Genomic DNA, 18,723 nt, shown 5'->3' with positions numbered 1-18,723 from the left:
AAAATATACAAATGAAACACCACTCCCTATTATCGACTTGAAAGGTGACTGTGCGACATCCTCCTTTTGACGGGGAAGTCCACAACACCAAGCCAACTAAACACACAGCTCTAAAGGAAAAGCAAACAATGAAACTTAGCCCTTCATCTCGGAGTCTTACCAGAAGCATTTCTACTCTGTATGAGATCATGTAATTCCTCTCTCTTCCCTGAAAAGTGGAGGAACGTTTTCAAACGTAATCCTTCTTGTCGTATCCTCCGCTGGTGGACCGTGGGGCAGAATACCCCATCTTGGGGGGTTTGTACCTCTGCTCTTTAGGGGGACAGTTGCAACAAAGCAGGGCACCCCCAATAATGAGAAGACCTGCTGCTGCAAAGCCAATATAGAGTGCTACCCCCATCTCACGGCGCTGTCCGGTTGGAGTGAGAGGGTTGTAGAAATTTCGAATGGTCTGGTTAGCTGACCAAGATGCAGGGATTAGTTGGAGGATACCAGCAATGATGAACATGATGCCGGATATAATCATCACTTTGGCTTTGGGCCCCTCTTCCTCTATGCAGTTGGTACACTTGGCTCCCATGATGGATATCATCACACCCAGGACGGCCAGTATGATGGAGATGATGGTCATGGCTCGAGCTGCCTGGAGGTCAGAGCTCAGAGCTAACATAGAGTCATAGATTTTACATTGCATCTGCCCAGTGCTCTGGACCACACAGTTCATCCACAAACCCTCCCATATGGTCTGGGCTGTGACGATGTTGGCCCCAACGAAGGCGCTGACACGCCACATGGGCAAGGCACAGCTGACGATGGCAAGGATCCAGCCAAGTATGCCCAGGGCAATGCCCCCAATCTCCAGCCCCATAGACATAGCTTCTCTCTAAGTGTGCAGTTCCTTCTGAAACAAAAAAAGCCAAGGCAAATGCTACAGCAAAAGTAAATGCAATATCAGTCCAGTGGCACAGTCTGCCGAAAGTAAGCCACGCTTTTTGTTAGGAAAATTAGGCTCTCCGTCAGAGAAAGTCTGAAAGATCTAAACTCTGTTCTAGGCAGAGGAACCAACTCAAATCTCTTTGTCTCTGTATGGCTTTGTGGTGTGGTGATGCTGCTGCTTTTCAACCAAGCACCCTATTTATATCCCCAGGGGAGCTAGCTGAAGGAGGAGGCTCTCTGCACAGTGACATCATGAGGAAGGAGGCGTAGAGGCTCCATGTTACCCTCACAAAAACGACACCTGTCAGGGATGGACACCAGGGAAACAGGACAAAGGAAGTGTGTTGGGTTTCACCTGTAAACCTACTCCAGGGCTGCTCCAACCAACAGCAGAAAAACAGGTGCTTAACCAAACACAGAGCCAGGAGCACATATGGATTAATCCTTTTCTGGTTTATCTACTTTACTGACATCTTAAACTGACATAACATGAAAACTCATGAGACTCATATTCACACATATAATCCCCCCACCCCCTCCCAGCCACACACATATACACATACACATACACATACACATATTTTTATTTATAACACGCAGATATCTCATATAATATGTGTCTGCTAATTGTGTATTGTAATAACTTTTGGTCGTTTCCATGAAAATAGCAAAAACTACTAAATAATTATTCATTTAAATCATTCTTGGCGTTGTAATCCCTCTCCTTATGTGCACATTTGTCATCAAAAAATGCTCTATATGCAGTGATGTCTGTCCAGCACCAGCCTGTATCTTGCTTTGACTGATGAACAGATAAACAGCAAAAACAAAAGTTGGTTTTACTTAAGAGTGCCACATACTAAAGATAACAACATGGAAACAATTTTATTGAACATAAAAAAGGTCGAAGGAATGATTATTCATTACAAGTGATTGAGTTACAGTCACAGTTTTCATCACACTTTAGCTCAATCATCTCTTTATTTAAATCTGATCATTTCGGAAATAAATGAAGGTTTGTATGTGTAGTAGGTGCTGTAGGGACGTCACTAACTTGTTTTGTGACACAGGTGTCGATTATGTTGCAAAATAGCCTAGGATGAAAGGCATTTAATATTAGGGAAGTTCACAGTTAACCTTAGACATGGTCTGTCGAAGACTGTTCCTTCTTTTTTAGTGTGATCATTATTGCTACTCACTTTCAGGATGACCTTTGACTCAGGTTTGATCAAAACTGCTAAAGCTAAGTTGTCTGAAAAAAAAAGGACAGTACTAATAGTGGACTTGAGGTACTGGCTTAGAGTTTTCACATAAACATTTAAAACATTTTGTCAGTAGTTGTTTAGCTTTCGAAGTGTTGAAGAGTTTCAGTAGACAATGGTAAATAGAAGTAGCTAGGCAGAAGTTAAAAGTTATTGTTTGCTGTTAAACAATGTTAAAAGTTAGTTAATAGCGGTAAACAAAACAGTGCAACCACACCAATAGCATGGCTGAAAATGTGATGTTTGTGTTCAAACACAACTAAATATAGGACACAGTTATCAGTTCTTCTATGTAGTCATGACTATTTTGGAACATTGACAGACAGCAAATAACAATTGTTTGTTCCGCCATCCACTCACCCTTAAAAATAATAGAAAAAAAACAAAACAAAAGAAAACAAATTAATTTGCAAATCTGAGTAAAGCCAAGTGTATGCTAATGGATTTTTGCTGTAGTTTTACTGTCACAGGTTTTCAAAAGTCTTCAAAATCAGATCTTAACGCTTAGTCTTCTTCATTCTAGCTTAATATAGCAATAACAATAAATAGTGTCTGTAGGAATTTTCTCAAAATCCTCTGATGGCTGACAAAGCAAGGTAACCTCCTTTCCCTATTCACTGAATATACAAACTTCTGCTACTGACAGGATAAGTGATTGTGTGTTTAAATGTGAGGCAATAAATAGCTTTAGCCCTTTGAAAGTCTCATAATATATGCTAGACCTTGTGAATCAGCAAAGGTTTTGAAAAAGCAAATTTTGATGTTACTAAGACAACAGATAACTTTTATATGAAACTATGTGCGTATTTGATTTTATAGGTGCTCACTGTTGTCTTTAATCAGACCGACAAACCCAGTGTTGTTGTGGACTTGCTTGTTTTTGAGATGTGATGTGTTATATAAACACAGGACAGTCTGAACTGTAAAACTGATTTGGTTGTCATGCAGTGGCATGGAAGGCCTTTCACAGAACAAAAATGTCTAAAATATAAAGCAAAGCCTCCATTATTAACTGACATTTTCCAAAGTTTGCAATCAACTGAACACCAGAATTCTAAACCAATGAAATGACAATGAATTTGTTCACTTTTTTAGTAACTTTTCTCTATGTCTATATTTCAAATCATAATGTATCATGCCCCAGCATTTTGAAAAATAAAAATATATTTGATAATATGCATTGAAACCAAACAGTGTAGCTCAGGCAGTGTAAATAATCTTAAATAGCCAGAAGTGAAGGAGCCCCTGTAGTCACAAATATCCTGTTTTCTTCAGTACGTGATTTAATGCAGAGGTAAATATGAGACATGTATGTTTAGCATTGCCTTGAACCATACAATTCATATCCAATAATGCACTTCCTCCTCTGCGTGAATACGCCCAGGGAAAACATCTCAAAAGGTCATATGTATTTCTGTCTGAGATTGTGTTTCGGATTACAGAAATATGAAAAACAAGGTTCAAACTAAGGTCTGTTCCTGTTTCAGTCATCAGTGTGTGAAGTCAAAGGTGCAAGGGTGACTTGTGACAAGTTCAAAAGACGTGTAGACAGAATTGAGGCCGAATTTAATTTACAACACAGTCACATGTCTCTTCCTCTTAAATCAGGTGTCTTTATTTTTCCAGATGATACTTTTACACATATATCAATAAAAAACAACTAACAAAAAAGCAAAAATTGTACATCATAATAAAAATTCATCAGAACATTCTGGGGATTCAGCAGTATTACACACTTTAAACCTCAATACACATAAACATTAAGCAGTATGATCATATGCAGTAATTCAATGTTATTAAGCTATAAACAGTAATTTTCTGTTGATTATATGGCCATCTGTTGAGTATTTTCTGATAAGTCCATCAAGAAGTCATTGGCTGTCTGAAGCAACAACTGTTGTGAGAATGTACAGATGAGCTCAACAAATTTTTCACACTGCAGTAGTTTTGCTCATTTCAGCGCATCTTTGGATAAATGGTAATGTTCAGAAAAACTGAGCTTGCACTGTCTACTTACTCTGGTATATTTACACAACCTAAACCTGTCATTGGCACAGTGTGTTCTGAAGAAGCAATTTAAATATTGCACAAACTGATTAATCATGGTTACCAAAAGAGCAGAACTGACAAAAAGACTTGTCTGAATGTAGAAAAGAAACCTCCCGAACTGACAGTGTTAATGTAGTTGGTGCGTACCATCACGTTACTGTACAGATGAGCAAAGCCTCACACATGCACACATACACACACACACACACACACACACACAAAAAGAAAACATTAATAAAATGGGGGAGAGGTAAAACCAGTTCTAAGCCTCATTCACTCCACGTACATCTAACCATCCTGCTGCTCTCTGTTATGACATGATGTCACAGAGAGGAGAGGAATCACTGATGTTTGCTGCGTTCCTCTCAGACATTTATTTCTCTTACACATAGTCTCTCTTGTGGTAAGTGGTGGTTGCTGTTGAGTGAGGGCCAGAGTAAGCCATACGACTGGCGGGTGCATACCTCATGTGTTTTTCCTTCGGTGGGCAGCTGCAGCACAAAATGGAGCCTCCAAACATCAAAAGTGCAGAGGCAGCCCATCCAATGTACAGCGCAGCCCCGATCTCCATCTTCTGTGATTCGACCACCAAGGGGTTGAAAAATTCCAAGACGATGGTGTGAGCTGACCAGGACACAGGAATGAGCATCATGATGGCTGCTGCAATGAAAGCAGCGCCGGAACCAATCATCACGCGAGCCTTCGTTGCCTCATCCTCAATGCAGTTCGTGCATTTGGCTCCGACAACAGACACCAGAAGCGCCAGCAACCCCATGATGATGGAGACAACAGTAAGGGCTCGAGCAACCTGCAAGTCCTGGGGCAGAGCCAACATGGAGTCGTAGACCTTACATTGCATCTGACCAGTGCTCTGAAACACACAACTCATCCACAGACCCTCCCAGTAGACCTGTGCCGTGACGATGTTGGCCCCGATAAACGCCGTCACCCTCCACATGGGTAGAGCACAGCTCACAATGCTTAGAGCCCAACCAAGAACCGAGAGAGTCACTCCAAGGATTTCCAACCCAAATGCAGCCATGACCTCCTTTTCAGTCTTTCTTTTTTTTTCTTTCGCTCTTCCTCTCAGTCTGTCTCTCTGTTTTCCCTCCTCTCTCCTTTTTTTTTTTTTTTTTACTTTTTTTGGTCCTTAAGCAGCAATTCACCCACTCACGTCAGCTCTCTCTAAATCACTTAAGCAGTTTTCATGTGGATGACGGGGAGTGTTTGTGTGTCTCTGCGTGTGTGTGCCAATAGCAAGAGAAACGGTTACACTTCTGTGGAGCTATCCAGAAATTTCTTCTTAATGGCAAGAAAGAAAAGGAGGACTGACCAGCAGTTGAGTTTTTACGTCAGGTGATAAGGTCTATAGCTGGCATAGGCTATGCATCCTCATAAAAAAGGTACTGCTTTTGCCCTTTAGCCCCAGCTGGATGAGGTTGTGTTCTGTTTGTTAAGACTGATGTGTAATGAATGTGAGAAGGAGTGTGTGTTTAAGTGTTAGTTAATGCTTAGCTGCAGAATAAAAAAAGGAGGTAGCTTTCTAAAACTGACAGAAGCAGACTGATGCCTTTCCACGCCCTATGGTAGTTCACTGATCTCTCATAATAGGAATGGTTCCCTCCTCCGCACTCCTTTTTTCCTCAAGGAGTGGAGCTGAACAAATTCAAAATGCTCCTGTTCTGTTAAACATTCACTAAACAGTCCAATACCCGCCTTGGCTGCACCATTTAGAGTAACATCCACACACCCTGTTATATTTTAAAGGTACTTTTGTTTCTGTTACCTTTAATGAGTTAATGTAATCTAAGTAAATGAAAGAGAACATTTACTTAGATTAAATTTGTCAATGTTTTAAAGAGTTGTGATTCCCAGAAACACGTCGACCGAATTCCAAGCACATTAAAAGTATCACAATGTAATCACAACTGTAAATTCCACCAATATGACATTGTGTGATGATCAGTTGACATGAGCTAACAAGATGGAGCCAACAAGATGATACCAACAAGAATGAAACCGTTGAGGATCAAAAGGTGACCTAATCCACACTATATTTATCGATCTGCTCACTCATAAAGACACATTAGCCCCATCATTAATTAACACACAGTGGTCCTATTATTGTCTTTGATACAGTAGACTCACAGAGTGACAATCTCTCCCACTCTGTATATACAGTCAGTAATTTTAAAGCTTGCCCAGTTGTGGGTTCTAAAGTTAAAAGTATACAAAAATAATTTTAGATTACATGGAAAACCAATTTTAAAAAAATCAACACTTTATAATCGTTAAATATTTTCTAATAACTTACATACTTTAAATACTGCATGCCCATAAAAGCTATATATTTCATCTTGTGATTGTAAGTTCTGAACAGAAGCGTTTTTATATTATAGACTGCAAAATATTTTATGTAGAAGTTAATGTAGTAATGTAGAAAGCACCACAACTACACACCAAAGACAGTTAGATGATATCAGTATTTGTCTTTCATGTGTGGGTGACTGAAAGGGTGTTCGTCTAGCAGTTCCTGTTGTTTGCCTTTTAAAATACATACTGTGTGTAAGGATATGGGAAACTCTGATAGACAAGTTAAAACGAACTCAAATGGGTTCAAATGAACAAGTGGTCAGACATCACATAGTTGTCATAGCAGACTCGATGAAACGTGAGATTTAATATGTACTGTATTATTGACCCCGTTGCTCATATCTTGTATGCACTTGCAAATAGCAAACAGTGTGTGGGACAAAGATAAAAAAAAAAAAAGGAGAATAGTGCAGTTTGGAGAAATAAATAACTAGCACCACATACACCCTTATGTGGCTTTAGAGATTGTCATCTGTAGAGGTAAGTTATTGTAACCTTGGAAAGTTGAGGAAATGATACTGCATGAGAGATGGCATTGTCATTCACTTGAACAGGTCACTTCCTCTGGTGGGTGGAGAAGCTATTCATCCGTTTGTTCCATCGAAACTGTCCTGTGATGTCCAGCACAAAATCAGCAAGAGAGTAGCGTCAGTCAGTTTCATCTCGATAATAGCACAATATGAAAATACCAAAGCAACTGTGAACCTGACAGATACTGCAAACCCACAGAGCCACACCATAAACAAAATACTTCAGCATCACAATCCAAAGAGAATATGGATGTGGGTCACTTCTGTTGATTCTGTCTTCTGTCAGTGTGATTCTAGCCAGTTTTAGGTACATTAGTTTTTTGTTTGTTTGTTTGTTGGTCTGTCTGTCTGTTTGTTTTTTGCTGGCACAAGTATTTGGGCAAATTTTGGCCAACATTTGGGAAATTGCTAGTTGAAAGCTGTCTTTAATGAGAAGTTGGCGAGTATCAGGTTCCTGATAAACTGTGGCTGAAAATTGGCTGAAATGTGGCTTTGTTAAAGCCTATATCATGCTCTTGTCTTGCCACCAGATCAAACCAGATCCAGACCAAGCAAAGGCTATAATCCAGTGTGATATGTGGCAAGGATAACAGTGCTTATGATGCTAAGAACTGAACAAGCTATACAAAATCTGCAGTACTGACAAATAAACCATCTCTGTTTGACTGAAGGATTTCATACTATTTTTTTTTTTTTACTGATTTAATGCCTTATGGTTTAAGTAGTCAGTATTCCAGAAAATGAACTTTACATTTATGAACATGCAGCTTTTATCTTTCTTTTAGTTTTCTCTCGCTGACAGAGTTTTACAGAACATTTATGATAAAGAAGAGTGTAATGCAACCTGCCTGTAGTTCACATTGAAGTAGACTGAGCCCTTGAGACAGAGGGCTCAAGAGTTTAAGACCTATGGCTATGCATTAGCAATAGCCTGCTTACCTTTTGTGCATTGTATCACATCACAGATTGGCCCAGCACAAGTTTACCCTGGACTGTCAACAAAAGTTGTAAAGTTTCCTTTATCCTATTCTTCTATGCTATGTTCTTCTTTATTTTTTAAAGCATTTAAGGGACCTTTGGATCAAAACATCCAACTCTGGTTGAACTGCTATGTAGTATGGATTAGTCATTGGTTGTGTATTGTCCTCATTCTTTAAATTTGAATCTAATGCTGTAACAGTGACTGGCGCAAACTTAGCTTTGACACATCAGAGATACATGTCTGTACCTGAATCAGAATAAACCTGGATGCGTTTACATCAGAGGTCACCCCCCACATTGTAATGGTGGGTGAAAACCAGTTTGCTACATTTACCAGTGTCTTTGTCATGCATCTGTTTCTACCTCCCTCTTGTTTGGCTAAACAGAGCCTGGTTTATCTCATTATCAGTCAAGCACATCATTATTTACTGTCTTTTTTCATCTACATATATATATATATATATATATATATATAGATATATTCCAAGTTTTCCCTGTGTCCTTTGTGAGGTCTCTCATTTGTCTGAGGGAAAACTTGGAATATATAGCCATGCTATTCCTTGTTTGCCTTATCAACTTTGCTGCTCCTACCTAGCCAAGCATGTCTAGTGTTTTCAACCTTAGCCTGTTTTCTGCCTTTCTTTGATTTAGTGTTGAACGTACAACAGCCTGCTATGTGTGTATTGAACTCTGCTATTTTGACTTTGTATTTGGATTACGGTTTGAAATAAATTTAGCCCAGCGCATGTATCCAACTTCTCCGAATAACTGTGACAGTCATGCTGACTTTTGCTAGAATGATCAGCTTTTGCCCTCTTAATCTTTTAACATTATCACCATAATCAACTCATGTGCACTAATCATGTACAGGGGATAAGATAACATTCATATGAACAAGGATTTGTTTTGAATTTGTAGATAATATAACTGTGTCTGCTCATTTCATTGCTGTAGTTATCAAATTAATTATTGTTGCACTGCCAATTTAAGAAAACTTAAAACTGTTATCAGCACTGTGCATACACTAATGTAAACTTATATATATCTTAGACATTCAGCTCCTCCCAAAACAAGCATATAAGAAACATCTAATCTATAGTACAGCAGAAAGATAGGATGGTTTCTAGTTTACATTTGAACACTGATATTCAAACACTGATTTCAAAAGTTTGAAAAATCCAAATGCTGAATTGCAAAATTTAACTTTTAATATGGAGAATGAACAATGGCATATAAAACATGTGCAGTGCAAATATTTCAGACGTGGAAGTTTATCATTGACGTTTACAACAACAACAAAAACAACAGAAAGTGGCCTTACGGTGCTCAAAGGCATTAGGTAATGATGCTAAAGCTACTTTTGAATAAACAAGGACAGAAAACCCTCATTAGATGTATTAAAGCTGGAATTTTAAGGAATAAATGGTTTTACATATCTTTGAAGGCTTTTGTTTGTTTGTTTGTTTGTTTGTTTGTTTTTTGGGAGGCATGTGGTATGATCATCTATTAACTGAGATGTGAAAAAACATTCTTTTAGCATATAAAACCCATCTGTGTTCATAGTAATATAAGATTTTTACAGTAGATCTGTAAAAATAAAATAATACTTCCCTCTACAAGTGTCAGGATTCAGTTTTATGGTATGTGATTGTGTGGCATAATGGCTTCAATAAATAAGTTTCGGTCAGCAGAGAGCACAGAGTTGAATGTTCCTCATCACTGCATTTAAGCCTGGTTTTCCTCCTTTCACGTGAGCGCTGCTTTGTCCTCGTTTAAGCCACATGCAAATACATAGTGAGGTTACACGGAACCAACTCAAGGCTAAGTGGAATGTTTTAAACATGGCTGTTCTAGATGTTTGTGTATCTGTCTGCTTGTGTATACGTGAGAGAGAGAGAGAGAAAGAGAAAGAGAGAGAGGGGGAGAGGGGGGAGGACTGAGAGTGTGTGTGAGAGTGAGTATCAGTTGTGGTGAGCAGTGCAAATTTAAATTTGACATGCCTTTCACATAGTTCCAACACAGGTCAAAATGTTGACTTGACACATGGGCAAAGTGAAGCCCAATACCTTCTGAGAGCCAGTGGTTTAACGAGAATTGAAACATTTGAAAAGTAGTTTTATAAACTGATAAGTTTCTACATAGAACCCATAGAACCTGTATAGCAAATGAACTCGACAGGGAAATGTGCACACCTCCATGCACACAAAAAAAGGCAATCAGTTATAATATCTTCAGTGAATATGAAAAAGAGAAATCTAGAGCAATTTGTAATACTGCTTTAAGCTAAAAGCTTTCAAGGTGGATTAGGGTGAACACAACATCAGGTAGACAGGGCTGAGTGCAACAAATTGGCAACAAACAGGAACAGGAACAGAGGAACAAGACGAGTTTTTCACAGACTCATGAGCAGGGTTTTTACCAAATGTGGAACAGACTTGGTCTTAAACAGGTAGTTAGCTCAAATATACGCATGACAAGACTTTGCAAATAAAAACCGGAGAAGCAGGGACTTTTATGTACAATCAAACTAAGGCTAAATAAACAGAAAATAGGTGCAGGATAATTAAGTTGCCGATTAGTAGACCAGTGACGCTGAATGCTGAGTGGCGGAGCCTGAAGGGGGAGGAGTTGAAGTTGTTACATCTGTATATCATACAAAAAAAAAGGAAAAAAGTGAGGGAAAAGTCATTGAAGAATTTTTAAAAATTGGTTTTGTTTTGATTCTGTTCTTAGTTCTCTTAGTAGCACAAATGACTATGAGTTTTTGGATCTTTTTGGCCTCTTTGGCAAAATAGAAAATCAGTGATGCCCAAGCTTCTGTAGACAACCCTAGATTTCTATGCATAGATAATGTCACCAGTGTGTTGTATTTTGTGACTTTTTTTTGGAGAATTTTAGTTCTTTGGAGAATGAAGAGAGGGCGCACAAGCTTGTAAAAAGTATGTTGTCAGCTGAGAGATGGTATTCTCAAAGAACTCTTTGTGATACTCAGGCTTCTCTGGTTGTTCAACCTATATTTAATGATTATATATTACTTGGTTATGTTTTTAGAAACTTTTTTTTGGAGAATTTTAGTTCTTTGGAGAATGAAGAGAGGGCGCACAAGCTTGTAAAAAGTATGTTGTCAGCTGAGAGATGGTATTTTCATTGTCGTCCGTGGGAGTTTCATTGTCGTCTGTTGCGTTGTTTTTTTTCTCTCTCAGTTTGTAAGAGTTCAGTTTGGTTGTTCAACCTATATTTAATGATTATATATTACTTGGTTATGTTTTTAGAAACTTTTTTTTGGAGAATTTTAGTTCTTTGGAGAATGAAGAGAGGGCGCACAAGCTTGTAAAAAGTATGTTGTCAGCTGAGAGATGGTATTCTCAAAGAACTCTTTGTGATACTCAGGCTTCTCATGCCATGTTCTCTCTTGATCTAGTCTGTCATTATTTATCTCGCTTCACAGTTGTGACCCTATATGGCACACACACGCCCGATTTCCTGTAAAGGAAAGAAAGGAACAAACGCAACACAGAACTCTTTAGAATGTGTTGAAAATGTTACACAAGGATTTACAGAAAAGCTCCTTCATAGATGTATAATGGTTATTTGTGTATGGTAACTAAAAATAAGGAAGAATAATGACAAGAAATATAAAAGAATAATCACATTCCCAGAAGTGGAATTTCAGTATCCATCTCTGGCAAATTGTAGGAGCTCAGGAGATGGGACATGAAACTTGCTCATTTTTACATAACATGAAGACAACTGTAACTTTCAGGGAGAAACATCCACTCAGTATGTGTACAAAGGCTTTCAAATCAGATTTTTTTTTGTCATGAACTCATTTGTGAAACCATTTAGTGTTAAATCTATTTATTTTTATTTATTGATTTACCCAGTCTGTTTATGTAGAAATTAATGTTACCATATGCTATTATGACAGCTATTGTGATATTATGGCAAACTAAATTTAACACTCACTTTTCACAGTATCCACGATACCACTAGTTATAAATGTTGTTAGCACCACCTTTGCAAAGTGTTTTTGGCAAGATTTCAGATCAAATTACATGATGGCATAATACCTCTCATGCATCCATGCATGCTTGACAGGAATCTGGGGACTCTGGTCAGTTTTTCACTCTCCAGTTTCTTTAGAGCCACACTCATTGACCGCAACACTCCAACTGCATACTCTGAATGTGTGGGTGTGGAGTTTGGAGAACAGCCAAGAAGATTCAGTGTTCATGTGTGTGGCTACTTTGTTTTGCTCTCATTCTTTTGAGGTACTTCTGTTTTTTGTTTCACACCAATTTTGATGACTGTGTGAACACAAGATAGGGCTTAATTGTTTGCTGCTTTTGAAGTCAATGTGTGTTAGTGTATGTTCAACAGCCCGTGGGAGGACTTTCATTGTTGTCTGTTGCGTTGTTTTTTTTCTCTCTCAGTTTGTAAGAGTTCAGTTTGGTTGTTCAACCTATATTTAATGATTATATATTACTTGGTTATGTTTTCAGAAACTTCAGTCTTCTGTTATTGCATTTGAATCTATTTTTTTCTGTGGCCTTTAGTTTGTCACTACGTGGCAACTCCCTGGACACTGCCAAATTCTGGAACTAGAAAATGGTGATTCATCAGGGATGTGCAAGCTGATCTTTACAAGAGCATGAGGTTGGTCATCTGCTCTGAAACAATTTATTAATTCATTAGCAGCAAAAAAAAAAAAAAGACATGGCAACAGGTACAACTACAGGTGTGTCCTCAGTTAACACCACATGATAACATCTTACCACAGGGATGAGGGAAGGGTGTATTCAGTCTGGCTTTGAATTACATTAAATGATCTGATATGTAAAGTGAAAACTGATGTACTTGTGAAAATTCTATAGCTATTGTCATGACTTCCTGTGTGGTGATTCTTAGGAAAAAGTACCTGATTATGACATTGTGATTCCTTACAAAACTATTTTGCCCATGACATCATATTCAGGGGCGTATTGTGTTGTGTGCTATGAAGGGATTAGTTCTATAAATTCGTTGTTATAGTTATTTATAGTTATTAGTTATTATATAAATTCTACAAACTAATTATGTTTATTTAGTCACTTAAAGTATACTGAATTATAACTAAAAAGGATCATGTAGACTAGAACTATAATGTTTTGAGTGTCGAGCCATTTTGTAAAATTGCCTACAACAGAAAAACATGATATTAGCCTTTTGTTCTGTAACACCTCCCAGTTAACAAAAGGCTCTCAATTGGCTAGTGGGTTAAAAAGATTGATTACTAGATAGACTAGTGTTTCATCATGTAGACAGTAGAAATAATACTTGGAACCAGTGAGGAACCACAGACGGAATTTAAAGAAAAGTCTACCAAGATTAGTTTTGGCATATCTTTAACACTTCAGATTACGTACTGTATGTACTCAGCCAGCTAAACACTGCCACCAAAAGTCTATTCAAATATCAACAGGACTAAGGATTGGCTCTTGAAAAGAAGCCAGGAAAGTACAGGCCCCTGGCTGCCAAGTTGTTTTAGTGAATGCGTGGTGTCCTTCTCAATACTGAAATGTTACTTTGTAGTCACTTCTATGTAAATATTTACTTTTATGCCTCTTCTTTCTATAGATTCCTGTAACAATAAGGCTCACAGCACATGGACTTAATCAGGTCTGTCTATGTATCATACGTTCGTTGGTATAATTCATTGTCTTGAATTCTCTATTTGTTCTCTTTAACATGTTTCAACAAACACTGGTGCTAACTTTTACCTGTTTCAGGGGCAGTAACTGGTAGAGCAGGTCCAGGTAGGTATAGGTGCACCTTACTGCACCTCCCCCTGACTGTAATGACTAAGCCAATCAAACATCCCTGTGCTCATGCTAGGGAAACTGTTTCTATGGAAACTAGGGTGTCCCCTGAGAGTATTCCCAGGTTATTTCTCTTGTATTTCACCAGGCAAAAGAGTAACAAGGGCCTATTATCAGCACTCTGAGAACAGCGGTCACAGAAATCTTTATTTTCAAACACAGATGTACTACTTAGTGTGTTGAACATGTTGATGGTATGTTTTTAAACTGTAACCAACCAGTTTTTTCAATATAATATGTGATCACAAAAATCCCCTGGAAAGAGCTGTCCTTATTATGGTCACTTTACCTTCATTCATTTTTAATATGCTGTACTGTAATTACAGTTTAAAACAGAGAAATTTTCATTTGACCCATCTGCATGAAGGACTAACTGTGCCAAAACTAAATAACCAGCTAAATGTGACACATGCAGTCATGCACCTTAACATTTAAATCATTCAGTGATGCATTTAACTGTTCATGTTATCATTCATATAATCACATTTGCTGCAACATTTACTTATGAGCCTTAAGTTAGGCCTTAAATATTTTGGCCCTCACCTCAGCTATTTGCCCTATTGATGTAAACCAGTGTACAAGGATTTTACAACCCTTGTGCAATCCCATAGTGAACATTTACAATTGGTACTGTACAGGTACTAATGACCAGTGAAGACTGAATACAGTCTGACAGTCTAGATTATTTCACATTCATTCATTCATTGATTCTTGTACTCTTTAAAATGCTATATGTTAAGATGAAAAAAAAAATGCAGTAATACATAGATAACTGTGGTGGTGATTGTTTGGATATGTTATGTTTGGTTATTTATCTAAATGTATCTTTTTAAATCAATAACTTAAGAGTTATCTGAATGAATCAATAAAGTAACGAACAGATGAATGTTAGAATATTTAGTCTTATATCCATTGGTATCTGTAGAGTCATTCTTTTAAAGATCAAGGCATGGTATCTTTACCTACAAGGCAGAAAAATAATCTCTCTGCCGGATTAAATGTTGAGGTCACTTGTATCAGCCAGAGAATAAAATAATATCACACACACACACACACACACACACACACACACTAACACAGACACAGTTGTTAGTAAACAGATGAACAGATGTGTAAAAATCACAGTATTACAGTATTCTGTAGCTGACACATTTAACCAAACAACGTGCTTCAGCCGTCCTTTTACATATCTGGTTTGTTAAATCTTTTCTGCATTTTGTGGGCATTGTTTGCTTTTCAAAACGGAAAATCACTTGATTGCAACACACTCTAGGTGAACCAAAGAAATGCTCTAGGTGAACCAAAGAAATGCTTGAAGATACCGAGAAAGAACTGAGATAGGCTGTATTGACCATCTTTACCTAATCTGTCTTAGACAGAAATAACCAACTTTGGATCTGAAGGGCATTTCCTTCACATTTCCATGGTTCACAGTTGGAAAAGTACACAAACAACAAAAAAAAAAGCGACGCGCCCATTTACTTCATTTTCTGTGAGAATGTCTCACCTCGCCAAAGTAATCTGGGGAAAAAAAACCAAAACCAGACGAGCAGGTTGTGAGGTAGTTTCTGAGTCACAAGCCCCTCCCTCAACTGAGATACCATTAAAAGTGTGTAACAGAGTGACAATGTTTAGTGAGAAGACTTCGTTCACAGAGTACATTTTCAACAGCACAGAAGTAAACCAAGAAAGAAAAAAAGAATATGGCCGCTGGTGGATTACAGATGCTAGGCATAGCTCTGGGTATCCTTGGATGGATTGGAGCCATTGTAGTGTGCGCCCTTCCCATGTGGAGGGTCACTGCCTTCATTGGGAGCACCATTGTGACGGCACAGACCACCTGGGAGGGGATCTGGATGAGCTGTGTGATTCAGAGTACAGGACAAATGCAATGCAAGGTCTATGAGTCCATGTTGGCTCTGAGTTCAGATCTCCAGGCGGCACGAGCCCTCACTGTTGTCTCTATTGTGGTGGGAATCGTGGCCATCTTGCTATCTGTGGCTGGCGGGAAGTGCACCAATTGCGTGGAGGATGAGACAACAAAGGCCAAAGTGGGCATAACAGCAGGTGTGATCTTCATTGTGGCTGGGGTCCTGTGCCTAATCCCTGTGTGCTGGACAGCTCACACCATCATCCGTGATTTCTACAACCCCCTGGTGCCCCAGGGGCAGAAGAAGGAACTGGGGGCTGCACTCTATATTGGTTGGGGAGCTTCTGCCTTGATGATCATCGGAGGAGGTTTGCTCTGCAGCTCCTGTCCACCCAAAGAGGAATCATCGTATACAGCCAAGTACACAACCACCCCTCGATCAGAGGCCTCTGCACCACCATCTAACAAGGACTATGTGTAAAGGGCCTGAAAATGTAAGAATTTAGGATGGATTCAGGTGTACAGTCATATCACAGAAGAATCATCTGAATGATTATGGTGCTGTTCAGTCTCAATCAGCTTCCAAAGACTTTGAGAATGGACAAAGCACTAAGGTTTTGGGATTTCTGAAAAAGAGTAGAAGTGAGGTATCAGTAGAGAACCACACTCAAAGATTAAACGCTTTTTAAAGTGTCCTTTAAGTATAATCTTTTTGTTATGTTCTTGTTGAGCGTCTCATATGTATTTTCAATATGGTATTACACGTTCTGTTCATTTTAAGAGTTGCAGTGGTAATAATTCTGTAAATAAATATTTTTGTACAGCACACCCTCTTTATTTTTCTCATTGTCTGCATTTACTTGGAATGATTTCAAATGCATAAATCAGAGTGTTTTAACAACACCTGGTTCAAGACTATACAGGAAAAATTTTCCACGGTTAAAGATTCAACGTTCAGTGATACTAGTCAGAAAAGAGATCAGGTTTCATGTTTCCTAATCCTTACCCAATTACATGGAAGCTTTCAGAGGTAACTGTAATTTCTTGCAAATCTGGTCCAGGTGTGGCTCAGTGAGAAGATTATCCTTTCTCAGGACAAAACGCAAATTGCCGTTAGGAAGTAAACATAACTGGACAGAGGACCATTTAAAATTGTTCTCTATAACTGACAAAACAGTTCTGTATGTCAGGTTTTGATATATTTTTAAATATATTTTCCTGGCCTTATTAGTACGTTTTATCGTTAACAGTAATCTGTCCTATGTCGATATACACTTGGTTGCACAAATTGGCCCACGCTTAACGGCGATCGGGTGGTGACATTCTTTTTTTCAATCGTGCGTTTGCAAAATGGTGCTCATGCTTTACTGAATCGTTCTTATTTTAACTGATTAAAAAAAAGTTTCAAAAAAGTTTAAAGTTTAAAAAGTTTAATTCAATTAAATTTGTATCTTTTAATAAAGTCAGTAAAAACGGTTGTCATCTTCCGGGTGCCATAGTGTTTTACTATGCCTCAAAGACAAGCAGCTCGAAGGTTTCTTTATGTTTCATATCAGTTTGGAAATAAAATGTTTCTGCAAATATTACTTGCAAATTGTTCGTCTTCTCTCTTTCTCTCACGTTAGCCACTGCTTTTAAGAAAGTCTACCTTGCCCTTTTTTTCTTTTTTTCCTTCTTTTTTTGTTGTTCTTTGTTAAACCGTGAACACGAACTAAGAAATCTTGCGCACAATTAAATAATAATAATAATAATAATAATAATAATAATAATGTAATTCACTGCCTAGATAGACATCGTACAAATTGAACAAATAGAAGGAAATTTATTTCGGAGACATAATGATTCCAGTTGATTTAATCGTGGAGGAAACATTTTAGACAGCCACCTCTACTTTGACCAGAGAATTTAGCACTTACTAAACATGACTGTTACATATCGGGCAAACGTGTCTAGACTCTGCCCAAAAATATCTTTTCTAAAGCTACATTATTATGTCACATATAGTAAGAAAGCACTTCGACTGGGTGTCCCATGTGTTTGGTTGCCACACTTTATCCATTTATAAGTCAAAGTAAGATACCAAATGGGGATGTTCCAAATTGTTCTGTTCCTGTGATGGATTTTAACAGGAGACTGTCATTAACATGCTACAATGTGGCAGCTTCACGGCACTGAAGTTTGAGTATCCCATGTGTTGAGATATTGTACTGGCACCTCTGACCCAGCTGGGAGGTAGGTTTATGGCAAGGCCCAGCAGTAGTTATTAAGACCCAAGGCAAGCTTTTTAATATATGCAGTCATTTTATTCATAATCCTGTCTGTATTAGTATAGAGTATGTCATCTCACAGGAGTCAAGTAACAATGAACTGGGAATCAATGGATTCTCAGTGGATGTAACAAAGGATAACTTATGAAAATAATTGACAGAAACTCTTGAAAACAGTTAAATATATGAATGTCATGTCCTATTCAGTCCTACAGATTACATTACTTTCACTCTCACAGCTGTTATATATCTTTTAATTCAGAGCAGACAGTCTTCTTACTCGTTTGAATCAGTACAAATTTTTCATTCTCTTTCCTGATTTTATCCATGTCTCCATTTTTATGATTTACCAACACCTTGTATAGTTATGCTAGGGTTACACTGTTGTCAGCTTCTCCATTGGCAGTAACTGTCATTTGACATCATGGATTGGTGCACCTAAAACAGATCCAAAACTGCAATGCTATTTTTTTTTCTATTGCTTTTCACTGTTATTTGTAAGGGCCTAAGAGAACAAAACTTTGAATTCCTATTATTAGTTAAACCATCTTTAGGTCTATCACCTGAAACTTTACAATTTGTCTTCCTTCTCTATCA

General features: G+C 38.1%; 3 protein-coding genes across 3 annotated transcripts; 1 reads left to right on the top strand and 2 right to left on the bottom strand.

Annotated features, from left to right (window-relative positions):
* Positions 1-229: 229 nt before the first annotated feature.
* LOC115817886 (claudin-4-like) lies at positions 230-877 on the bottom strand. The gene has a single exon (XM_030781036.1). It carries the CDS (start codon positions 872-874, stop codon positions 230-232), a length of 645 nt encoding a protein of 214 aa, XP_030636896.1. The 5' UTR covers positions 875-877.
* A 3,752-nt stretch (positions 878-4,629) lies between these two features.
* LOC115817892 (claudin-4-like) lies at positions 4,630-5,289 on the bottom strand. Its single transcript, XM_030781041.1, has one exon. It carries the CDS (start codon positions 5,287-5,289, stop codon positions 4,630-4,632), a length of 660 nt encoding a protein of 219 aa, XP_030636901.1.
* A 10,403-nt stretch (positions 5,290-15,692) lies between these two features.
* LOC115817885 (claudin-4-like) lies at positions 15,693-16,340 on the top strand. Its single transcript, XM_030781034.1, has one exon. It carries the CDS (start codon positions 15,693-15,695, stop codon positions 16,338-16,340), a length of 648 nt encoding a protein of 215 aa, XP_030636894.1.
* The last annotated feature ends 2,383 nt before the right edge of the window (positions 16,341-18,723 follow it).

The sequence above is a fragment of the Chanos chanos genome, chromosome 8, assembly GCF_902362185.1.
Source record: "Chanos chanos chromosome 8, fChaCha1.1, whole genome shotgun sequence".
NCBI lineage: Eukaryota > Metazoa > Chordata > Actinopteri > Gonorynchiformes > Chanidae > Chanos > Chanos chanos.
Note: the sequence above shows the minus strand (reverse complement) of the source record. Positions and strands in the feature narration are given on the sequence as shown.

Excerpts from the sequence above, each read along its gene's own strand:
- LOC115817886 (XM_030781036.1), bottom strand. The coding sequence starts at position 874 with ATGTCTATGGGGCTGGAGATTGGGGGCATTGCCCTGGGCATACTTGGC.
- LOC115817892 (XM_030781041.1), bottom strand. The coding sequence starts at position 5,289 with ATGGCTGCATTTGGGTTGGAAATCCTTGGAGTGACTCTCTCGGTTCTT.
- LOC115817885 (XM_030781034.1), top strand. The coding sequence starts at position 15,693 with ATGGCCGCTGGTGGATTACAGATGCTAGGCATAGCTCTGGGTATCCTT.